Genomic DNA, 26,021 nt, shown 5'->3' on the forward strand with positions numbered 1-26,021 from the left:
GAGTTGTTTCCTTAGATGGCTTTTCTACTCTAGTCTGACCAGGCTTCCTAAATCACTCTGCATAGACCTGTGGAATATGCAGTACTTCTTCAGCCCCCACTGAAGAAAGTGGTCAAACAATGGTCTCCGTGCCCAGTGGCTTCTTAAGAAAAGTCTTTTCCAAAGGCCACATTCCTCTTTTCCCAGGCCTAGTAAGCAGCAGAAGCAGCTTTGGGTCGATCTGTGCATGGGAGTTTTTGGAGACCTCTAACCAAATATCTTTGCTCTTTCCTCCAAGATATACTCCTCTGCTTAATGCGAGAGCCAATCCACAGCCCTTTCCAGCTCGGAGGCAGGGGAGTATGGTTTGGAACATGGACAAGGACCTTATAGGGGAGGAAGGAAGAGCGCCATATAGTTCATATAAGAAGATGCAGAGCTATTTCAGTTTAACTGTCTAGTGCTCTCAAAGACTGCAGTGCTCTACTCTGTGGAGCCTGAAAAGCAGTTTCAATGCTATTGTGATAAAATCCTCTAGTTCTGGCCATGCAGTTTCATTTGACTCTTAAGGAAATAGTGCAGCAACCCTGGAAACAGGGGAAATGTAAAGCCTTGTCTTTCACCAGAAGGCACGCAGCCTCCTCCATCAGAAATCCAGACAAGATCACACCAGTACCGTACAAACCAGTGTTCCCTCTGTTGGACCTGCATTGCTCATAACCGAGACTACCAATGCATTTGGGCTTCTCACGTCCACATTATAACAGAATTATCTGATGCTTAGTTAGAGGTGTTTAGGCTTTCATTTCCTTTGCTAGCTGATGAGCTACTTGTCCAGCGCAGCAGCTGTCATTAGTCTGTCAGCATATAACTATTATTTTATCCTGTTTCTGTTTTTCCAGTCTTGAAGTTATCTGTGTCTTCCAGGACACTGTTCAATCCCGCATTGTACTGTCAATTTTGTGTTGTGGGCGGAAGCAAATTTAACTGACAAGTTCATGCTATTTTATTTCAGTAAGACCGACCCATTGGATACCGATGGCGAAAACCTTCAAGTTCTTCTTCCCATGTTATCATTTACTTATCTGTTAGGCAGTTTTTTTACTGTTCCAGTCTTTCATTAATAGTCATCTTTATAAACTTAATTGCCAGTCTCCTAAGGGTATTCACTTTGCTGAACCAAAGATTGGTCAGATTTCCCTTAGTCAGAAAATCAGTTAACTTTTTGAGTCTGGCTGGCGTGCTCTGCCATCTTTCTTTCTTTTTTATTTTTTATTTTTTAATTTTATTTTATTTAAAGTCTTTCTTTAGAAGCATGTTCAAAATCATTGCATACACTCATGGTTCAACTAACGAGCCTGTACTCGCATTGCTTTTCTTCCCATTTTGTTGGGTGTGGGCACTGCAGTTGCTGTTCCACAGACCCAAGTACCATGCTGATACCTTCATACTGTGATTCTGCACCCACTCCATGGGCAGCAGTAAGAGCTGTTGTGTTACTGGGAGCTGGTGACTGGTATGGGTGTGTATCAATTATACTTTTAGGAGATTCTGCACAATGTATCTTTCTTTGAGGGTAGCAGTTTATTCCCTCACTGCTTCCTTTCACATCTCCTGTCCTGGTTAGGAGAGAATGATAAGTTTTGTTTCACCTGAGACAGCTGGTACAAGAGCGCAAGAACTTTTGTCTGTGAAAGCTTGGTAGCCAAAATACTTTGCTCTGAGGAACTTGATAGAAATCTTGTCAATTAGCAAGCTTCAGGGCCGATGACTCAGGTTTTCCCCTGCTCTGATCTGGATGACAAGAAGCTGCCCATGACAGTCATGAGGAGCTGAAAGCAGTAATTCATGCTCCTACGGCACAGCATTTCCTCCTTTGATATTATCAGCACTCCAAAATACAGCCTGCGATTCCAGACCATGGTCTTTCCTCTGTGCCTCCTTTGCTGCTTGCCTGGCCACTGACTGGTTTTCCTTTTCAGGTCTTTTCATTTTTGTACTGGTTCAGTTCCCATTCCTCTTCCAACGCTTCCAAACATACAATCACGTTCCCTCAGGCTAGTTGATCTGTTAGTGTGTGTTTTGCAAAAGCCATCAGTTTCTCTAACTGTGGTCATTCATGGTTCATGCGATCCATGGTTCACATCATTGTAGATTTTCTTGCCAATAACCATTCGTTGCCCCTGCATACACGCATGGTATCCGTGTGTGGGTGTAAAGAAGTACATGCATTTGCAGGCATCTGAATTTAAATTGTGCTAGTTTACGCTGAGGTATGTTTCTAATTCTAGAGAGCATTAGGCACAAATAAGAATTGTTTAATGTGGAATATGTAATTATCAGTTGAAAAATCTGCACCCTCTCAGATGCCTTGTCAACACTTCATGTCTCAAAATGTGTAGTATCCAGAAAACTGTGGTGTTAACCTTTTCTAGTCCATGCTGAACATGTGAAAAATCAGTACTTTTTTGTGTTTGCATGGGATCTTTGTTCGCTATGATTAATGGTCCATTAACAGTGTCCAATACAAGTTCAGTGCAATGTACAAAGTGTCTTTGATGCCAGACATTCTACAGTGCTGTGCAGAAACTAAAGCTAATAGTCATAAGCCTGAGAGGACTGGAATGTTTTCAATTTACTTTTAAACAAATGACTTTATTGTGCCATTCTCACATGGGAGTAAATTCCACAGCCTTAGTGCCACATTAGACAAAACTTTTTTACCTGCTGATTTCTGTTTATACTCGGAGGAAAGAAATTAACCGCGGTTAGGGCTTGGGGGGAATAGGACAGGACTATTAAACTCAATGGGAATTTTGCCAGGGGCTTTGCTGGGAGCAGACTGGGATGCAGGAGTACAGGATGTAGCTGAAGGATGATTTGTGGTGCAGAGCAGAGTTCAGGAATTCTTTGTGCCTGAAAATCAAACTCATCAAGGGCACCTGTAGGAAAAACTTTACAACTTGTTTTGCCTAAAATGCAAGGAAGCGGTTGTTGTAGTCTTAAGTAAATGCCAGTGGATATCAGGAGGAAGATTCCTAGTGACTGCAGTTGGAGATAAATAAGGCTCAACTCCTGAAAGTAACAATTCTCAAATAAGTCATGGGCGTCTGTAGCTGTAAAGGAATGACGTCTCTTGACCTCTAGGAGAGAAAGTGTCTCTGAACTCACCACATTGCTATTGTAATGGTAAAGATTTTCAGACCAAGACAGGGAAGTTTTGAAAGAATGAGTCTTTAATGCTTATAGGATGGTCTAATAACATGGATTTGTAAAAATACAAAATACTTGCAAAATTCCTAAGTAAGGAACATGGATCCATTCAGCATTGCTCCAAGTGGGAGACCCTCTAATGCTAGTAAGTGCATCGTAGTCTTCTGATGGGTATCATACAGAACCCATTCTAGTAACTCCTTTTGATCAAGACATGAGTGTACATTAATTACTAACAGAACCAAGAACACTGGATTGGTTTTTTAAAACTGCTTATTGGGCCTTTTTGTATGAAACCTTTTTTACAAGGCTTTTGTTTTGTGCAAGTTATGTGGTTTTATTGCTTTATAAATGCAAAAGCAATCAAGAAAAGCTTGAGTTTTGTTTTGACTAATGTTTTTACTTTTACTTTGGCCATCTACAATTCATTAGTATTTTATGTTACACATCACTGCATGGAAATCCAAACGGAAAAAAATGACGAGTTTAGGTGATGCTTAGATAAATGCAATTGCAGGAATTGAGCAAATAAATCCACTTACCTGAAAATAGCTCTAGAGCTCTAGAGCCTTTTGTCTTCCTCTGGTGTTTCGAACCAGACTGTCTGGTCTTTTCTAAAATAATAGCTCGTCTCTGTGCAACACCTTCCCATAAAGCCTTACTTCAGTTACAAAATGAACAATGTAAATGGTGCAAATGATTTTGCAGTGTCCTCGGAGCCCTAAAACCTTTGCTGCCACTGATTTGGCCTCTAGGGGAAGATATACCGAAAGCTTCTGTAGACTGTCAAGAACAATAGGGAAAAGGGTCTGAGAGCTATTTCCATTTTGACTTGTCTGTGCAGTTGTTTCTCCTCACTTGGTAGCTTTGTTTCCTTTTTCAAAAAAATGGTGTATCTTGATCATTACTGAAAAGAAAACAGTATGTGTATAGAGGGTGACAGCTTTTAGAAAGACAAAATATGCCATGAGTCAAAACTCAGATCAAGGGTATTACTTGGCAGTGCTGGGAAGCTTGTGGGGGCAAAGGCAGTGCCAGTTCCTTCCAAGGTGATGCCTGTATGTGGTTTATTTCCATGAGCAGAACAATGATTTGTTACAAATCTGGATTTTGTAAAAAGTCTTTTCCTTTCAAAAGTTGTAAAGCTTCTCTCCCTGCGGTGGGGAAGAAACGGTGTAGGAGAGGGCAGGATCACTTCTGTTTAAACCAGGCTGAGTGTTACTGGGCAGCAGCTCTCCATCCTGTCCCAGCAGCAGGTGCCCAGCTGCCCTCTTCAGATGGGAAACACCACTGTGGCGAGCAAATGTCACCAGGGCCTGAGGCTGTATTTGCTTTCCAGACTGGGTAGAGTAAGGACCAGTTAGTGCTTTTGCCTAAGACTCCACAAACTCTTTCTCTAACCCACTCGCTTCCTGCCCATCTGGATAGGCAGGCCCCTCACCTGCAAAATGTCTTGGGAAAAGAGGGGAGGAGGGAATACGCTGCTGCTGCTGCTGCTGTGATAGAAGCATCTCATCCCCTTTGTCTCCCAAATGCCTGTCTACAGTAGGGATGTAATCTGTGCTTAAAGGTGGGTCCCTGGGGGGTCTCAGTTTGGCAGGCAGACTGGTAGGGAACACATGGTCTGAAGCCAGAGGGTGTCTCAAATGAAATGGTATTTGAATTTTGTCATGCAGGTCTTAATAATCCATGAGTCTTAATATGGCCATAAGGCTATAAATTCAGGGATTTTGACCTCAAAGTCTTTGAGTGTGTTTAAAAATAGCTCACCCATCCTCATTTTATCACTTCATATACTCTGACACAATTTTGGAACCTGCGTCCATCTCATCTAGCAGGGGAACACTATAATTATGAATCAGTTTTGAAAGGCTGCTCTCTCCTAGCTTAAGGCAGAATAAGGCTTTATGTATTTTGCAGGAGATTATAAACAATTCATCAGCTAAAATTAGCAGTAAAAAGGGAGCCCCAGTTCTTTCCTGCACTGTGGTTTGTACCACAAAGATTTAAGTGTTTTTAAATCATGACAGAGCTCTCTAAAAACCTTGAAAGCATATTATGTATGTGTCACTTTGGCTCAGTTAGGAATAGTCTCACCTCTAAGCCAGAAGGCCATGGGTTCAAGTTCCATGCCTGCCCTTGGATTTAGCTGTCTCACAGTAATTTTATTACAAAAACCATTTTAAAATAGAACCATAGAGGAAGAAGAGTGAAACTTTTGTATCTGCAACTGTACTGTGAGACATTCAGTCATTAGGATGATACATTAAACCACTGCTCTTACTACCCAGCTTTGCTCAGCAGGCATAAAGTCTCTGAAAAGAGAGGGGCTAGCCCTAACGGTACGGCAGTTTTTTCTTTTCTTGACAAAAACAGTTCTAATCTTCGGGAGTGTGTGTGTGAGTTACTGTTCCCTGTCTGAAAGAAGTTTAAGAAGTTTGCATTTTTATCGTGCTGTCACAAAGACTTTGAACTGAAAATGCCATAGGTCATGAAAAAAGTTAATTTGCAAAAATATCCAACTGAAGTGCGAGGTTAGGGTTGTTTGTGGCAATGGTGAAGCCAGGTGATCTTAACTGTGAAGGTAAACTCCATATTGTGCCTGCTTGGACCTTAGGGTAGAGTGCTAGTCACTGATGTCCTTTAACTTCCCCATAGAGGAGGTCAGAGTGATGTAAGGTTTGAACTTCCTTTATAGTTTCATTTTGGTTTGTGCCAACAAGCATGTGGTCTTATAACATGAAGTGTTTATGTTTGATGCTTACAGACACGTGTATTAACTTACCAGAATCTCAGTGTCTCTTAAATACAATTTTCTTTTATTTTAGGGAGGAAAAAAAAAAACCCTTTCATTTTCTACCAGTTTTGTAGAATACTTAGAAGGGTTTTGGCATATTTATACAAAATGGAGGCCATGTTTTAAAGCAGTACCTGATTTCATTTGGTCCAGGATTACGTGCAACATAGTTGGTCACAACTCATTTCTTCCCCTGAAAAGAATTTTACCCAATAATTTTCAATTTCTGTTCTTGTGGCATGAATCCCAAATGCTCCTGGATGGATGATATGCTTTTGTTTAGCAATATTTGTTACACATCAGTAAAGCGCTTGCTCTTTTCAAGTTCCTCTTCTGATCTGTTTTGAGGCTTTTCTGCTACAGGAATGTTGCAGCTCAAATTTTTGCTTGCAAAGTTAAAGGTGTTCTTAAATGAGGAGTATGGATGATGGTGATCATTGACACTCTACTGAGGTAAGAGTTTCTGCCAGAATTTGTAGACCAGTGTCACTCTGCCTGATGGAGGCTTATGGAAAATCCATTCATGTGCATGAGAGCTTTGAATCTTAGGACCTGAATTATCAAATTAAATGTTTTGTTGAGAACTCTGGCCAAGATGTGTTTGGCATATGACTCATCTGGGAAAGGTAGATTTATCTCCATAAGATGCTGGTGGTTCTTGTATGTCCATTTGCTAAATTAGATTAAATACATTCCTGTTATTATTTTTTTTTCAGATAAGCACTCACTGTGGGTGCTACAGAGACTATGAGAATTCATCTTGTCATGGCAGGAATGTTGACCCATTTAGTCATATCTGGGATGCGGGTGGGGTGGTCTGTGCAAGGTTTGGGACGCAAGGTAATGGTCTGTCAAAAATCAGGATAAAAGGTGGGCTAGCCAGCTAGCCTACAAGGGGAGGTGTCCACAAGACAGATTTCTGTACTAAGATGCAGTCCATGCTGGGAGAAAAAGATTGAGAATCCTTCCCGTAGCGCCTGGCTTAGCAGTATTGACTGAATGTGAGGCAAAGGGGAAAGGAAATGGTGCCGCTCTGGAGCACAGTGATCCAACTGTGTGAAATCAGTGTGGGTGCTATTAAAATGCCATCTTCCTCTCCCTTCCCCTTTCCTTCCTCCCTCCCTCCCCCTCTGCTGTCAGCCTGGCTGAGGAAAAGTCAAATAACGTACGACTGTGTTCCTTGGCATCACAACTGCAATTTCCCTTTAGGGGCTTCAAACTTGAGAATGGGAGGTTTTAAATCTTGCTGATTCGTGCTATTCCAGCAAACATATGTGTGAGGAGAAAGAACAATGCCAGTTTGAAACAGAAATCACAAGTGAGAAATCATTGCTGCTAAATCAGGTGTTGCAGAGGCCAGTGGAAAAATCAGATGCTAAGAAAAGTAGGAAATTACTTTGTTTAGAGCTGGGAAGGTTAATGAGAATGAATTAGAAAGTGGTCTCTGTGTATTCAGCCCCTAAGGATTTGAGCAAAGTTGGAGGGATTTATTTACTGATTATCCAGACTATACAACTGGCAATAAGATTAAGTGAGGAATTTTGGAACATGCTGACATTTCTTATTTGCATCATTTACTATGGAGATCATTTGTCGGTACTGCACTGAGTTTGTGGTGAACCAGGGCTTAGTCTGGCCCAGCAGAGATGGATCTGGTACTTCTCATGGCTTGAGGGATGTGGGGGTGAAAACAGTTTAGCGTCCTCTTTTGCGTCTCGGAGAGGAAACATCGAGTTTGTCTAGGTGCTTATCAGAGGAGAATTTCAGAATATTTTCCTAGACATCATTAATTATGGAAAAGAGTGCAGTTATAGGCAACACATTGCATTACATAAACTAAAAATAAAAGACAAGGCTGTAATTTATAGAACCCCTGCATTGGACACTGTACAGAGCTCCCCCACTACAAGGCCTCCTCCAAGCCTGTCCCTCCCAGCATGCACACACATATGCACACTGCCCTTCTCCTCCTGCAGTCAAATTTCTTTAAGCCAGGCTGGTAAGTACTGAGAAGTTACCATCTCAGCTGGAAGAAATGTAGGGGACCATGGAACCGGAGTTCAGTACAGGATCTAGGAAAAACAGAATTGTGATTTTTATTCTTTATTCTGGGTGCCTACCTCTAAAATGATCACATTTTGTGAAAAACATGCAAGTCCTGTATTATACACATAGACAGATGAAGTCGTAAATTATGATTTAAAAGTGTAATCTTGGGTAATGCATTTTCCAAGATTTGCCTTCACGAAGCCACTGTCCATGCTCTGCGCACTTACTTGCCCCATTTTAATCTCATAAAATAAGACTATTCCTTGTCCCTAAAGGAATCCTTCAGCCAAGTCTTGTGCACTGTTGCTGGAATAAGGAAAATTTTGTTAGTTATCTTCTCTTGCATGGTTACTGCTAAGTAGAAGTCCTCAGTAGTGATCAGTTCTGCCAACATTTCTTCTAAGAATGGTTTTGGTAAGGAGGTAAATAACAGGGATGAAAGGCAAAGTGTTCTTTCAGTCTTCGTGATGACTCTTAGTACTCCTCTGATCAGCATCATGGATGACTAATTCTCCTGCTTTCTATTTTCATCATCTTTGGTAGAAGCTCCAAGAGACTTTTATTTGTTTTCCTTCTTAGGGGAACTGCATACCACAGCCAGTAGCTTTAATCCTTTAATCCTGAGATGTCCGGTTGAGGCCTCCAACTGTTGATTACCTCCTTTTGCAGCGAACGATCCTGTTCCCTTCACAACTAATGTCCACTGCTGGATCAGGCTGTTGTCTCTATGAGTGTGTTTCATGCTTTTGGTAACAAATGCACAATAAATTTCAGCCTGAACATCATCTGGGCTAATCATGACATTTTGAGGTTTCATCACCGTGACTTGAATTCGAGGGTAACTCACCATTATTTAAGAATTCCCAATATCCATTGACCTCCTTCTACACTGAAATAATGTCAAATATCACACCAATAGTATCTCACATCCTAGATTTTTTTCTTCTAATGTGCTTTTATAAATATGGGGCACTTCATGTGTTGTTATGACAAGGAAGTTCTTTGACTGAAAAGTTTGCAAATTCCAAAGTAGTATTTGTTTTATAAACAAAGGTGCTGTTTTTGGTATGCCAGCCTCTTTCTGCTTTTGCTTGTCCAGCAGTCTGTTCTGAAAGGCATGAAGCAGCTGTTGGCCCCAAATCAAAACTTGCAGCACAGGGAGTGTTATGTAAAAGTCCTTTATGTGAGAGAGGTACATGGCAGCAAATGGTGAAACTGGAGTAGAGATTCTTTGAGAGGAGATGGCTATTCACAGCAATGCTCTATTTTTTTATTTTTGCATAGAACAAAAAGAAAAGGAGAAGATACTGTAATTTTTGGTTTATATTTTCAGAAACACATTTTCTTCTTGCAGTGTTGTGGGCTCATAATGTCATGCTGCTTTTCTCCCAGTATCACCCACTTGATAGAAGGGCTGCAAGAGGTTGTGTAGTTCTTTCCCCTGCCTCAAGGCAGGATCTGTGTACCTAGGCTGTTTCTGAGGGATGTTGGCCTATCTTTGGAGGAGATAGTGCAACTATCCCAGTCAATCTATTTCTGTGCTTCGCTGTTCTTACCATATAACATTTCCAAATATTTGTTTGACATCTTTTCGTATCCGCAAAGACACTCATCTCTCCCCTTCCACCGGTGGTTTCTTTTGAACTCATGAGTCCAAACTGATCTTAGCTTTTCCTTTCAGGTAGTATTTTACAGAGCCCTGAGCATCATCTTCAGTGCTTTCCTCTGAACACTCTCAAAATGTGCCACAAATTCCTTGCAGTGTGATAACCAGAACTGGATGCACAATTGTACTGATTTAATAATAGAGAGACATTTTGACTAATATTCTGTTTATATTGCACTGTAGAAACAATTCCTTCTCTGCTGAACTGCTCCTTAAGTGGCTGTTCTCATGCTGTGTATTTATAACTGATTTATTTCTGCCTAAGTCAAATATTTTCTATTCATAATGAATTTCATCTAGATTTTCAAACTGTTTCTCCAGATCATTGTGAACTCTGGTTGTGTCATCTAATGTATTCACATCCGCTTCCCTACTTCCACATCCCCTACTTTCTTCTCAACTGTAAATGTAATAAGCACAGGCTATAATCCACCATTCTCGGCATTAATAAGCACATTAAAAAAATACAGCCCATATGAAAGTCCCCTTGATAGAGTTTTCCAGTTTGATAGTGAGCCACTGACAGCTTTTCTATGGAAATGAGCATCCAACCAGTAACTGCAGGGAGCGCACACTTCCCTTTATGAAAATGTCAGTTGAAATTGTGTCAAAAAGCTTTACTGAAGTCTGAAATATGTGGCATCTAATGTTATCTTACCCATAAGATCTGAATCCCTGCTCTAAAAGGAGGTTGGATTGATTTGACATGATTAGTTGCCAACCTGTTAAGAGCTATAAGACAAAAGTAACACCAAATGTGTCAGAGATCCAGTAGTGCATCATTGCTTTCTGACTCACAGTGCCAAATCAGCTTCTTGATTGAAGGCAGGGAGAAGAGCCTAACATAGGTGTTGAATGTTTGGGATTGTTAAAGCTATGTAAATATCTGGGGAGCAGTACGTGGATTCAGCAGAAGATTTTAGCTAATGATCTGTACTATACAATGTCTGCAACCACAAAGAAGAATCTAAGTAAGCGATTGTTTAAACTAATCCAGAGAGTTAAACACTTTTGAATTAAATTGAGCTAGGCTATATCTTTCTTCTGCGTGGGTATGAAGTGAGAGAGATCAAGGGAAAGCCGGATCATAACCTCTGCTTAGAGCAACTCAAGACTGCTAATGAAAGCATAGTAGCCAAAAGGGGCAGGCTGTGGGTGGCTCAGTAAAGGGGACAGCAGTACAAAGTCAGGAGATGCTGAAAGCATGGAAGAGAGTGGCAAAGTCACCCTCTGTGAGGGAAAAGGACAGCTTCCAAGCTACCCGGGAAATGTTCTTTTTCTGCTGCTTGCTTTGTTGTAAATACACAAAAGTTATGTATTGTCATTTACTTGTGGTTCCTTCCAGTAAGAAAACCTCACTGTGTGAAGCCATCATGTGGTTTCAGCAGTCCTCTGGCAAAAGGCACGCTATGTACAGCTGAGAGTATCTTAGCTAAATTATATATACAGCATCAAACTGCAATGAAGAGAGGGTATCAAGGATCGATTGTAAAGATTTAGGAAAAAGCAGGGGGATTTAGGACAGCTGCAATGCCCTGAGTGTTGGTGCATTAAAGAAAAAACCTACTTGGACTGGAATAGATTATATATTCAGCAGCTGTGAATTAGAACAAAAATACAATCTGGAGGGAATAATTAATTTTCAGGTGGTGTTTTTTGTTACGAGCTTGCATCTGTAAATGAAACATATGAAAGCAGCTTTTAAATGATTGGTTCCTTACTGCAGCCGTGGACTTATTTCTTAGCGTACAGAGCGTTGTTTGCTGCTGCTTTGACTTTTACCCTTTAGTCAGTCACCTTCCAGTCTGCTTCCTCTCAATCATTTTTAATAGAATGCCTTTTTGATTACAGAAAATTGATTGATACACTGCTCTAATGAAAATGCTAGACAAATGCTCCTTCTTGGAACTGACATCAGGAATGTTATACAAGACATTCCTAAATACACTGGCAGCTGCCCTGAATGTAATGAAATCATGGAAATTAGAAGTATTGCGCTCTCTGTGTGGCCAGCTCAGGACTGTTTTCAGTATGTTACTCCATTTTGCTGTGAATTTCAAAAAGAAACCCTTTTCCTGAATTTTACTTGGGATATTCTTCAACATGCTTATAATTCCCACAATCAGGAAAATTATCCTGATATTCTGAGGTACTATTCCTTTTTTTTTTTTTTTAATTGCACACAACTTCTTACGCTTACATCCCTTTGTACTACAGTAAATCATCCCTCTTGCAGCAGAGAGTTTACCGTCTTCAGAAGATTGATAACTTTTCTGGTAGAAATGCACATGTAGGGTGAAATCCTATTCCCACTGCAGCCAGCAGTAAAATTCCCACAAACTTAAGTGGTTTGGATTTCGCATGCAGTTTTTAGTCTTCTCTTGTACCACACTTTAATTAATCCTTAATACAGTCTTAGTACAGAAGGTATCTAAATGCAGGAAAGGTAGAACAGTGGCAATGATGCATACTTGTGTTTCACTAGCACCTTTCCAGGCAAGGATCACAAAGCAGCTTATGAAAGACAGGTGAGACCTGCTGCAGAGCATAAGGAATGGATATTATTTTCATACTTCTAAAGTGCAGAGAAGATAGAAGAGAAGGACCTTATCTCTGCAGCAGAGCATATGTGTATGTAAATGGAAGCACCGTCCTGGCTTCCATGTTACCTTTCCTTTGTCTGTGATTTTATCACCTATTGCTTCTCTGTAGCTTTGGTGTATTTTCGTCAGATATTCTGAATTTGAGTTTTCCAAGATGAGTCCAATTTTCTTTACCTGTTTTTTAGCACTCCAGATGCTTTAGTTTCTTTGTTGGAGACTTACAAATGTTCCTAAAGTAACTGCAGTTGTGTTTGTTTGAAGTAATAATATTCCGTTCCTGTCAACTGTTAATAGCAGTATTAAGCAAGAGTCAATTGAACAGAAGCTTAGCACAGATTCATACACTGTCACTTAGCACTTGCTCTTAGAAGCAGCAAGTTCTGTCTCAACGATAAGGAGCACTGAAAGGGGACTGTGGCTGCCTTGGATGTTGGGAAGAAAGGCACAGAAACCTATTTCCACCTTCTTCATTCTTCTTTTCTCTTCAGCATGAACATTCTGTTCAACAGCAGTCAGAGAAGATGTGACGGTTTTCTAACGTATTCTGGTTTGTCTTTATTCCTTGCCACAGACTTGCAAGAGCCTTTCTAGAATGTGGAGTGGCAGGGACTTGGGCTGAGGGGTGGCTTGCACTGAAGTTGGAGTCACTGTGACTCTCAGTGAAAAAACCAGCTGTTTTGAAAGAATGACATGGAGATGGAATAGGGCGTCTACATCACTTCTGTCTTGTTGTCGCCCAGCTTTACCTTGCTCTCAGATGCTGCCGTTGGCACAATGCAGAGACGGCTTACAAAAGAAAGCCTGATAATGCTGGTAGGTGTGCTGTAGAGCACAGAAATCTGTTAGAAGCAGGTTTCCATGTGCATGATGCGCTGCAAACAAGATGGTTTCTGGCATGAAAAGCCTTCAAGATATCAAATCATTAAGAATGCTATGGCCAGAAGCTTTCATAATAAATTACTGTAAACTCGTGAGAGATTGATCTTTTTTGATTTCGGAGAAAATAAATCAACAGTATGATGTCAGCTCTATTACAGTTTCAAACAAGAGATGGACTCCTGAAGTATTTATTCACTTTCTGTAAATATCACCTATGAGCCTGTATATAAAAGGTTAAATGTTTGCAGACTATACCCTTTGCCTTAAAGATCAGAGACAAATTACTATTTTTACTTCACGTTCCCTTGATGAGGATAATGATAAACATCTGTCACTTTGCTGCTTAGCCAGCTAAGAATCTTATTGCAATCTGTAATTTAAACAGTGAAGAAAAAAAAAAAAAAAAGAAAGAAAAAGAAAAGAAAAGAAAAAAGAACTACAGACAAACTGCACTTTATATAGACAGCAAAGAAGAAAAGAAAGAGAATAGAAGTCAAATGCAGGGGAACGGGGAAGGGGGCATTTTTGATCTGCAGTTACTTGGCTAAAATCTGTGGATATATGATAGATGTACGATTTTCCATTTATTTGGTATTTCACAGGGAAAATTACAGTTAGTTTCTTTTCAGACGTGGAGGCGAAGGAAAACACTCAATCTGCATGCTGTAACTTGTTGGCATATGCAGTTTATTAAGAAAATGATTAAGGTTTATAGGGTAGTGTGTCTACTGGTGTTACAGAATTGAAAACACTATTTTTGTCAAGAGCTCTTTCAGTGTCCTCCACAGTCCCAAGATTTTTAGGAAGCACTGCTAATTATTTTTAAAGTCCATAGATTAGCTGGCTTTCCAGTAATTCATCTGTAATTGAAAACAATCTGAACTTTTGAAACTTCTTTTACAAACATTTAGGTTTGTTTCTAAATGGTACGCTGGATCTTATTTCTTAACAAAACTATAACTTAACAAATTGCAACCATTGCCATTTCATTAGACTGGACTGACCAAGCCATAGTATACAAGGAGTAAATACAAAGTGGTCTGCTTGCCAATGCTGCATGAGCAGAAGCAGACCCTGCGTTAGGGTATGAAACTAAGAATCTCTTTTTGGCCCAGCAAGAATGGATTTCATGAGGGGAGAAGTGTCTTTGGTGACATGTTTACATATCTAGCTCTAATGGCTTTCACTAATGGTTAGCTACTGATTTCAACTGCTCCAGGAATCTGTAAAGCACTTGCGATGTGCAAATTTTAGCTAAACACTGCATTGTAGATGGAGTTGGGCTGACAGGGGTCTGGCTGGTATATAACTAGTTCTCGTTATTGGGTTATTCACTTTTTGCAAGTACTTTCTGTGTATTCACGTTATGCTTCTAGGTACCAACAGAACAGGTTTGGATTTTATAGTTCCTGCTAATATGGCTTTGGTGGTTGTTTTCAGGAAGAAGTATTATATGTCAGAGTTTGGGGAAAGAACATTGTACTTTCCAGGTCGGAATTCCATTCTTTTGGTGTCTTTGAGCCTCAGAAAGCAGTTTGATTTTCACCAAAAGGCTATGCTTTTTTTAGGTTTTCTTATGTTTATACAGGCCAGACAAAGCCAAGTATATACCTTTTACCTACCAGTTGAAGTTCCAAGTATTTTCTTTAATTAGGTCAGCTGTTTACATACAAAGAAGTTTTTTTCTGTTCAGTGACAAAGAGACCTCTAACATATATTCCAGCCTATGTTAGCTGAGCCTTGAGCACTGGAACCAGTGATGCTTTTGCTGTTATCTTTCATAAATCCTTTGTTTATATAGGTGCTATTCACATCTAACAAGCTTGAGGCTGAAGTGTGGAACTTGTCACAACTGAGTCAGTCTTAAATAACAAGGATGATTGTTACCCATAGGAGGAGGGTAAAATTCAAAATCCAGACTTATGGTGCTGCTTTGTTGCATGGGTCAAGCTGGCTGAATACAAATGGTGAAAGATTTGATAATAAGTATTGCAGTAAGTGAACTGAGATAATTTCTTGGGGTTTCGTTTACCGCCGCACGTATTTGAAAACTTTCTTTAATACAAATTTACAAATTTGTGAGGAAATATATAATGTACTTTGGGAAAAAGGTCTTGCATGTCATTGCATTAACCTCTCAAAGTCCAGATTTCATGACCTTCAACACTGATGTTAAACAGGCCAGTGCTTCATATTTTAACCTCCAGACATTCTTTGTACAAGTTATGTTGCTGGATTAGTACACTCTAAGTCCAGGTTTTTTCCCCAATATATTTCCAGTTTACTGCAGTCTGAAAGACTTGACTTTTCTTTTTTTTTTTTTTTTCTGTATAGACTGAAAATGATGAGAATGGCCAAGCAGACAATTTTTCAATGGACCCCCAGCTGGAGAGACAGGTGGAGACAATTCGAAATCTTGTGGACTCCTACATGTCTATTATCAATAAATGTATCCGAGATTTGATACCAAAAACAATCATGCATCTTATGATCAATAATGTAAGTAACAGCCAGGGTTGTAAATTATTTTAACCTGTTTGTCAGATCTCTTGCACTCACACAAACACAACTCTTGAATACAGCAGCAGCAACATCATGTACTAAAGAGAAGAATGCACTCCCGTAGAGAGTAAGGAGAAGAATGTCACACTCTTAGACAAAATACTTCAGTCTTCTGTAGTAGTATTAAGTTCTGCAGCCTTCTGAAAGCACTGCCTTGAGTGCTTACTCCAAAATGCTAAAGATTGAATTAATTTACATCTTAATCAGAATGTAAGTTATTATTTAAAGGTAAATCAAGGATTTTTATTTTTTTTCTCTCTCTTGCTTTTGATATATCAGGAAAACGGAGTTGGGAGCTCCATCTAGGCAGTCTGTGAGAGCAGCAGAGCAGAGCTGTGCTTCCTTGATTTTCAATCTGTAGCCCTTTGTCATGGTTTCTTAAAGCAGTTCTTATTTTATTTGGATTTCTTTATATTTTCATGTTACTGTTTTCAAGGAATAAATCTAGAAGCCTTGGATACTGTTGTTTAGATAAGCAGATGTGGTTGGTTGATTTATTGTGTGTGTCTTTCTTAGATCTGAAGATTATTTGGTTAAAGAAATGGCTTTGCAATATCATTGTTTTTCCACTGCACTAGGATCTCAGCCTTTGCTTCCTGGCAGAGTTCTGAATAGACCTGGTTGAAAACTAAGCTTAATATTAGTGCCACTGCTGCCATATAAATTTAATAACGGGGAGCACAGCTCCTGATAGTTCTGGATCGCACCTTTTCTGTGAGGTCATCAAACCAGCCTTTACAAATGCAATATGCTATAAGGCAAATCTTGTTAGAAAGGAGCATCTCTGCTATGAGGATAGGCTGAGGGCAATGGGATTGTTCAGCCTGGAGAAGAGAAGACTCCAGGGGGACCTTAGAGCTGCCTTCCAATACCTGAAGGGAACCTACAGGAAGGCTGGTGAGGGAGTTTTTACAAGAGTGTCCAGCGACAGGACAAGAGGAAATGGTTTTAAACTGAAGGAGAGTAGGTTTAGACTAGATCTTAGGAAGAAGATCTTCAGTACAAGGGTGGTGAGGCTCTGGAATAGATTACCCAGAGAGTCTGTGGATGCCCCCTCCCTGGAGGTGTTCAAGGCCAGGTTAGATGAGGCCTTGAGCAACGAAGTCTAGTTGAGAGGTGCCCTTGCCCATGGCAGGGAAGTTGGATTAGATGATCTCTGGGGTCCCTTCAAACCTAAGCCATTCTGTGATTCTATGATTTACTTCTGACTCTGAGCCACCTCTACCCTTCCTCTGATGGATTTCATTAGACCTGTGGAATTTGTGTTGCACTTAAGAATTAAGGAAATTTCAATGGGATTTCCTGGTACACATAATACAAGCAGAATTTTTGCATAAGGGCGAGAGATATTCCATTAACTTCTTTAGGTTTAGGGGAGTCAGGCTCCAAATAATGCTCTAGTCATGGGTGAGTTTTTACAAAAGAGCATGGGAACAATGGAAATGCCCTTTTTTTTCTGAAATCAGCCATGCTGTAGGCTATAGGGTGAGTGTGTTCTCTCTGCTCTTTCCAGATCACAGCTAGCAACTTGCTGCTTTGACTTAGCACAGCTTCAGTGCCTTTTGAAAGGGCTGGGGTTTAGCTCTTATTTCATGAACTACAGAGTACGGTGGGCAGTTCCTCTTGAAAGTTTACATTAAATTTTCTGCCACTCACCTCCTCATATGGAATAGTTTAAAGGTCTCTGAAGTGTATGCTTTACTCAGAAGCAGAATACTAAAAGATTTTGTACTTTCAGTCTCATCAGCTGTTAGTTGCATAGGTAAAGTCTGCCATGCTGGCTGACCATGGCACACAGAAACGGCATACTTAAAACATCATCTACCTTTCCGTTGACCTCAGAGTCCATAGCTGTGTTTGGGCTTGCTAGTGAGCTAAGACCTGCACCTCAATCCTAGAATTTAAATTTGTGGCAAAGAATCAAACCATCTTAAAGGATTGTGAAGAGTGAGGCTAGAAGCATTAATGCACTTGTTTCTGTGCAGCATAAGCAGTAAAATACCATATTAAAAACAATAGCTAAAACATCGATTTTTAAAAATCAGCACTATTTAAAAGAGAAAGAAATACTTGAATTAAGAGGGCTGAGCCATGCCAAAAGGTTGTGCAAAGACCTGGAAAGCAGCGGAACTGTAATGGAAGGCAGGTCCTGTTAAGTAGCGTGTTTCTTGGAGTCTTTGGAAGTCCAACCCATCTACCAGGAGTTAAGTGAAAACACCTTGTCTCCCCCTTTAATGAGCATATTCTGTACTTTCTACTGCCCCATCATGTTGCCTCCAGAACTCTGGAAACAAATCGATCCCAAGGAGTTTGTTTCCATGACAATTGTAACCTCCCAAGTCCTCCTAGAACTTTCTTTCCACTTTGTGGAAGGCGCACTTATAATTCAAGGGAAGTATTGGATTCAAACTCAGTGTACAGAAAATAATTAGATGCTGTCCCGAAGCACATTTTGAGGCCTAAGCCTAGATTGTAGTATTCCAAATGCAGCCCTTACTCTTCCCTTAGGGTGGATATTGATTACCTTAAAAGAAAATACATTTACCACACAGAACTGCATTGAGTTACCATTAGCAATTCAAACATGCACAAACAAAATACACATTTCAGAATTTGTATTTCATGGTGCTTAGGTATCACAGATGATACAAGAGGGGTGGTCTTACAGTAGACAGTGTATACTCCTTAAGCTGTGCTGATATTAATCTCAGCCGAGTAGAACTCCAAAGTACTTGTTGCTAGGTTAAGGAATGGATTGTCTGTTGTAGTCTGCCCGACGATGAACGAGTTGCGAGCCCATCTTACCCCACTTCAGAGTGACAGGGCAGGCTTTGTGACATTGACATTTCGGATGCTTGCTGTGGTACAGCTTTGACTGTAGGTCTGATGTCTGTGAAGGAAAATGTTTTAAATCATTCCTGTGAGTCTTGCTGTTTTCTAGAAAGGAGCAAAGGTATGAGTAAGTGTCACTTTCCCTTCTTTTTCCAAGCTGGAGAAAGTGGCTATTGTGGAAGATCTTCCTCTGTCTAGTACAGTGCGTCCGATTGCAGAAGGCAGGAGGTTGAGCCAAGAACGCAGCAGTCTTACCCTTCCAGAAGAGTTCAGGGAGTTACTTGAGTCTCCTGCTAGTGGCAGACAGGGATCTCTCATGATAATTGTCACAGGCTGATTTTTTTCAAACAGATATTTGTGGTTTAACAATGCCTTTACAATCAGCTCTGGCCTTAATCTAATTTTAGGACTTCTTCTTCTTTTTTTGAAGTGATGCCATTAAAATGCTCATTTCATCAAGTAGAATGTGATGCTGTTTAACTATGATATCTGTTTTTAATGTGGAGTTTTTGGCAATCATAAGGAAAGTAGTGTACTCTGGCTCTTGATCAGTACCATCTACTGGAAAACAGCATGAGACTCATGGAAAATTTTTGCAGGCTTTGCTAAGAATTTGTGCATCTCCTGTCATACGTGAATGGGAAATGACAGCCAAGTGCAGGCAATACGGTTTTGTTTCCCGGTAAGGTCTGTCCTGGCTTTCTTTTCATTGCTAGGTGACCGTAAAGGGTCCAGTCCCATGCTCATGTGGTTTGACTGCTCTTACGGACCTTGTCTGAACACAAATATTGCCTTAGTCTAACTGTCAGGATTTAAATTAATGTTGCTAAACTAGCACAAACCCATGTGCACATGGAGCTCAGGTTTATGTAATCAAAATCTTGGGAATGTACCATTGTTAGTATCTCCAGCTCAAAAAACTTTATAGAGCAAAAAACCAGGTAAGAAGTAGATCAGAACAGCAACACAAGTCTCAAATGCAGGGATTTAGTAGGTCAGCAGTTGGTCTATTTACCACAGTCTTATTTAATCAAAGTACCTCTAACCTCTAACTTTTTTATCTCTCTTAATGTGGCCCAGGTTTCCATAACAGGGCTGGCATAGCAGGAAATCAATATAGTAAATTAGATTACTTGGAGACTTCTCCCTTCAGTTTGAATGTGTGTGGATGGGATATTTAGAATCTGACAAAGCTGGTAGAGGTGAAAGACACTGTCTACAGTAGGGTAGATTGTTGCTAAGAAAATAATTGACAGAGATGTTATAAAGCCTGAAAATTCCCATTCCCAGGGGAGTTTAGTATCCAATGGTATCGCTAGTGGCCTCTCAGTCAGCCATTTACTATTGGACCAAAATGTCAGCTGACTCCTGGGAGCTGTTGGGAAGTCTGTTTGAAATGAGCAGTAAACATAGGTGTCACCTCAGAGATGTAGAACAGTGTTAACTCCAACCATGTTCAGCGTTTCAAAGACAGACCAAAAAAAGGCCACAGCGCATTGTGGAGCAACTGCACTGAACCATCTCATCCTCACATGTGAATCTTTGTCTCAGACTGTGGCTTCATAATTGCGTTAAGCCCATCTGTGTGCAGACAGCTGCTAAAAGGTCTAGTCCATCCTTTGCCAGCTGCATGTGCCAGCCTTTCCTTGGGCCACAGCTAGACCTCAAGCTGCTGCACCATCAGCTCAATTTGAGTTCAGCATTTTATAGTCCTCGATCTGACCTAACAAAAACTGCGTGACCAGTGGAATTGATGTAAGGTAGCAGAAGACACCGATTAAATTGAGATACAACTGTCTCCTGGTTCCACAGATCTCACACTGTATTTGTTCAGTATTGTATTTTCAATAGTTCTTGTTTGTTTGTTTGCTTGGTGGTTTGTTGTTTTGGGGTTTTTTGTTGTTGTGTTTGTTTTTTTTTTTTGTCTGATGAAATAGGTAAAAGAATTTATCAACGCAGAGCTTCTGGCTCACTTGTATTCTTCTGAGGACCAAAACACTCTAATGGAGGAGTCGGCTGAACAGGCACAGAGGCGAGATGAAATGCTGCGCATGTACCAAGCACTAAAGGAAGCCCTAGCAATCATTGGTGATATTAGCACTAGCACTGTCTCAACCCCTGCGCCCCCTCCTGTAGATGACTCTTGGCTTCAGCAGGCCCGCAGGTAAGGATCCTCAAATCTGTATTGCAGTGAAATTTAGGACAGGCAGACGTTGTCAGCTCGCTACCTGCCTGTCTTTTGGGGCAGACACTCCTCCAGGTCTTCAGTGACATTTGTGAGGGAAATCAAAACATTTTCCAACAAACACATATTCTGTGGGTATTTATGTGAACACCAGACAGGATATTTGCCTTGCAGAGGACCGTCCAGTGGATTTATAGCTTGTCTGATGCTTCAGATAGCAGCCACTTCTGTCACCCCAGTTGGGCATCCACAAGGCCTCTTCTTGCAAGCCGTTAGAATAATTCAGCATCTCAGGCTCCTTGTCCTAGAAAATCCACTTAACAGAACACTATTTAAAATTCATTACACTTACCTCTTTGCTCATATGTTTATTTCTGACTGTCGTAAGGCATGCTGTCTGTTGGAAAGGTAAGTGTGAGACTTAAATATATGATGTGATGCTGACACTGTCAGCAAAGGAAAATGCCAAGAAAAAACAGTGGTCGTAGGCATAAAAAAGGTTTTAATTTCTGTTTAAAAATAGTAAAATTAAAAATTAAATTAAAAAACCCCAAACAAAACCCCACCTTACTGAACTTCTTAAATCTCTGATACTTCGCTAGATCACCTCCTCCAAGTCCCTCAACACAGAGGAGGCCTACACTAAACAATCCCCCAACCAGACCTTTATCTGGCCGAGGACCTGCTCCTGCGATCCCATCTCCAGGCCCTCAGTCGGGGGCTCCCCCGGTCCCGTTCCGCCCAGGACCACTGCCTCCATTTCCGAGTGGTGGTGAAGCCCTTGGAGGACCTCCCCAGGTTCCCTCTCGGCCAACCCGGGCACCTCCCAGCGTCCCAAGGTAAGATATCTAATCTACCGGGTGGTGGGCATGGTTCTCTCCCTCTAGCATAACAGACAGATTCTAAACTGTGTCGGAAAGTCGAGCACTGTTGTTGAAGTAGTCTTGTAGCAAAGCAAAATCAGGCACTTTGGGGAACCAATTTTTAGCACAAATATGACTTTTTGAAAAGATAGCAAGTTTTTTAATGAAAAAAAAATCCAGTTAGTCAGTTTGAAGATTTTCTTATGTTTTCTTACATTAAGAACCCCTGTTCTGGTTGTGTTGTACCCACATAGGGGTTCACAGAGAGAGGTCATCTACTCCTCCACCAGAAGAGGGGCAGGGGTACAACTCCGCACTTCTGCCGTTCTGAGTCCTCACCAGAGGAAGTAATGGCTCTTCTGGGAGAGAACAAGAACAATCCTTGTAGAAGCAGTGGAACAAACTGATAGGAGTCTGATTTTTATTCCGCAAGGCAAGTAATTTACAGCCAGTTGAAAACAGTCCGTAGTTGTTTAACAGTGTAGGTCATATGGTACAAAACGATTAGTTAAGGAGCAGGATTTTCATGACCACATCGTTTCCTTTCCTTCCCAGGGCTTCACATTTATCAGTACTTTTTAAAGTAGCTTTGCATATTTTATAATTTTGTGTAGCATTAACTGCTTTTTTATATGTTGTATGAATAAAATGTCCTTAATATTTATTTTCACAATGACATAATACACATAAGCACTCATATATATATATATATATATGAAAGTCTGTGATTCCAAGGGCTCTGGTAACTGCCTAAATTATGAGAGGCATGGGCAGATTAGGCAATGTTGGAACAAAGGGGTTTCTCCATTTTTAATAAATTAACTGTTACATTAAAATTAGTCACAGTTTGAAAAAAAATGCCAGTTAAATAGAGTCAAAAAGAAAATGTGCACATTTTAAATTTTAGAAATGGTAATTGAGAAGAGAACCTTTGGAGAAAAACTTTTAAATACGTGAGGTCTATTGTAGTTGTCAGTAACTTAAATTTGAGGCTCAATTTCTAACGTAATTACCCCTTATAATATGAAGAATAAATAAATGAGGTATATCAAAGGAATGAAGTATTTTTATATATTTGCTATGAAATGGCATTGTTGCATCAGTGCCCAGCCATGAAATGCATTATTTCATCTTAGTGGGTATCCCGTAGCTCGCAGTAGGACTGCTGGAGAGAAACCTAGAATTGCCTTTCTGGGTACTAAACTTTGCGCTGAAAGGGAAGAAGTCCAAGCAGCATTCCCTTGCTGGGAGAGCCTGGGACTGAGCTGAAGGGCACTGGCCCCAGTGTTTCCCCTGTGCCATCAGAGGGTAAATCACATACCAGATATGAGGTCCAGTGTTTGTTTTGTCAGTTGTACTACTGGAGAGAACCATAGCTCCCTGGCGTCTCTTACCTTGCCTTGCAATGAGCATGTCTCCTTTCTCCTGCCTGGCTGTGATTTTGCATGAAAATTGCTTTCCTGAGGTGGTTTGCCAAGAGCGTGTCTGATGATAATCTTTTTGATGCTAAAGTGATAGGTGGGATGGAGACCAGAAAAGAATTTTCTAGTGCACAAAAGACACTTGGGTAAGCAGCCTGCGAACAACTCAATTTGTGACTGCCACGGGTGGCATGCAAAGCAGTGGCTGATAAAGGGGGTCAGTGTTTTTAAAATGCTGTAGCTGGATATATAATTGAATGTACGACTGCCTGACATTTTTGTGGAAAAAATATCTGCAATACACATCTTCTGGACTGGATCCTAGATGTCTTTTTTAGAGCTACGACAGCCTCGGACATTTAAAAAAGTGCAGCTGCTTAAGAATGAAGGAAGGGTTTGCTGTTTTGCTGAAACTTCAGGTTTCTCCTGCTGACTAAACTCCAAGAGAGGAAATCCCAGGGAAGGGGCTGCAGGGGAAATCACCTGAGGGGGACAGTGTGGCCAGCTCCTGCGCCTATTAAACGATTCTTTTGAGCCCTGGAATTTCTGCTACGCTTGGTCTGGTTTTAATAACAGCCTTCGCAGGATCATAGGAAATTGACTCAGAAAATGGGTCTGAGATATTAAAAGGGAAAAAAAACAGTTTTGAGGAAGAGTTCTTGTGGAAACTTGAGCTTTCTCTGTGACTTATTTTTGAACTGGGGCTCTGTGCTCTGACTGCTCTACCACCGTTTTCTGCAATGATTCCTTGCAATGTCAGGATCTCTCATATCTAGGGGAATAGTTTAGCTTCCCGAGAAGAAAGTTGTATTTTTAAAGTTTATCTAGCTTTCCAAAGGAGGTTTTTGTGGCAGCCCCTGTCACTGTCACATGGAGCTGAAAATCCTGACGTGCTGAACAAGTACAAGCTTTCTGTTTTCTCTTGTTCTGCCTTAAGATAAAAAGATAGTTTTCAAGGGTAAAACTTGGACCGTCCTTTTCCAACGAGCAGCTGAGCACAGGTTTGGTTTGGAGAACTGGGCACCTTATAGTGAGATACAGACCCTGCCTTTAAAAAAACCCTTCTTTTCCTCAACTTTATTAGTATTTAATCAAAGGAATTGTACAGAATTGATGAGCTCTCAGCATTTTCTCACTGTTTCTTGCTTACTGTACAGGGAAAGGAAAGGGGTTAGGAGAGCAGGAAATAATTTTCTTCCTTGCTTCGCTCTGATTCTAAAGCTGTTTCGGGTTATGTGCTCTGAATATTTCTGTAAGGAAACAGAAACTATTTGCATGATACATGCCTCTTTTAATTAATCCCACTTGAGGTGGGTGGATCTCTCCCAGCAAAGCCTGTGAGTAAAGGCCCCTGGCTTTAAGGGCTTGATGCCAAAGCATATATGATTTGTGAAATATTCCCTGCTGCCAGAATTTAGATTATTCCCCCTCTCTCTTAAAAGGCTGCAGTAGTATTTTGAAAGAAAATGCAGCTGTGTGCTCGCTTCAGTAAGATGGCTTTAAGCAGGCACTAGAGCCACTTCAGCTTACCGTGGTGTGTGCTTGCCTGCCTGTTTGGAAAGCCTGATCTTGACCAATTTTAGTTCTACTGTGGATGCTTTGATTTACGGCTTTTAAATGTCCTGAATGGGAATCTCAGCTTTGCCACAAAGAAAACAATTGAATTGGAACCATTTTTCTCCTGGCAGCAGAGCCCCATGGTGTTAGTGGGAGTGGGAGGGTGCTCCCCTTTTCTCTCTGTGTCCTGCTCTGCAATGCTACTGTGGATTCCTGAAGGCTTTCCCAACAAAGCACTGGAGATCGTTACTCACTTTTCCATTAAAACATACATGACCCCACTCAATGTAGAGCCCTGGGACCTGATTAAACAGGGGTCTTGAAGGGCTGGACCGTCCACTCAAGCAGGCGGGTACATAAATGCTCTCGAGCACGTGTATTGCACCCTCAGGCATGCTGGTGCTCAGTCCCTGGGGGCTGAGGGTGGTCTTTACATGTGAGGCAAGCAGTGAGGAAAGAATTAATGTTGTGCTGTTCGTGAACAGTTCCATACACTCGTTACAATTTACTTCAAGCCACATCCAGCCAGCGTGGAAGGGGTGATGGCTGCTATGCAGCTATGTTTTATTATGCCATTGAGGCTAATTACATGACCTGTTGTGTTTGTAACTAATCTACATTGTAAGCCATTATTACATATTTCTGCCAACCTGGCATAAAAAAGTACTTATACTTGACAGTAATTACAGTTAGAAATTTCCAGACAAAGTCAGAAGCACTGCAGAAAGCATCACTGCCTGACGTTTCCTGGTCCACAGGTTCTGTACTCAGCTCTTTGATTGCCAAATATCAATCATTAAGTAAGTTTTCTGTGATGGATTTTTATGGATTAGAGTTCTTTGGAAAGATTTAATGTAATGTCTAACCTTGTGCGTGGAATGATAAGGGGATCCCTTGCAAAAATTGCACATGATCCTCTGATTAAAATCCGTCATAGTGCATAGGCATATAAGGCCAGAAGGGTTATCCTGCTTTAGCCTGGGAATCTCCTCTCTTCTAAAAGTTTGACCTTGCAGCCTTAAAAGCTAACTACTATATTTTTTAAAGGAATATAGACAATAATCAAATAGCCATTGCATGAAACTCTTCTGGCAGGATGAGTAAGTGCCCACCTTAAAGCATTTGCATGCTGAGTTGGATGATCTCAATCTGAACACCCAAGCAGAAGAGCACAGCTCCGTCCAGCAGTAGCATCCATTTGTCCTCTTTGAACAGATCTTCAGTGAAGGTTATATTCAAAAAGTATAATCAGCAATTAGGAGTGTTTCATGCAAGCAAAGAGACAAGAGCGTTATACGGAGGGATTTCAAAATCCTGCTGAATTTCAGGGGAAAAAGAAAGCCAAAGAATATCTAGTTTAATTCTGCATTTCATATATGTGATCAAAAGAATATACAGCTACGTGGGTGATGCCA

General features: G+C 40.7%; 1 protein-coding gene across 5 annotated transcripts in view; it reads left to right on the plus strand.

Moving 5' to 3' along the window:
- DNM3 (dynamin 3) overlaps positions 1-26,021 on the plus strand; it is a 190,337-nt gene that overhangs the window by 149,474 nt on the left and 14,842 nt on the right. For 4 of the 5 annotated variants that reach the window (XM_086462510.1, XM_086462506.1, XM_086462508.1 and 1 more), the window contains 3 exons: positions 15,521-15,685; positions 20,518-20,744; positions 21,368-21,604. In XM_086462510.1, the coding sequence (XP_086318636.1) occupies positions 15,521-15,685; positions 20,518-20,744; positions 21,368-21,604 (629 nt within the window). Of the gene's footprint in view, positions 1-15,520; positions 15,686-20,517; positions 20,745-21,367; positions 21,605-23,093; positions 23,200-26,021 lie in introns of those variants that run through there. The other variant, XM_086462511.1, reaches the window with a different exon arrangement.

This window comes from Leptosomus discolor, chromosome 3, assembly GCF_034619465.1.
Source record: "Leptosomus discolor isolate bLepDis1 chromosome 3, bLepDis1.hap2, whole genome shotgun sequence".
Taxonomy (NCBI): Eukaryota; Metazoa; Chordata; class Aves; order Leptosomiformes; family Leptosomidae; genus Leptosomus; species Leptosomus discolor.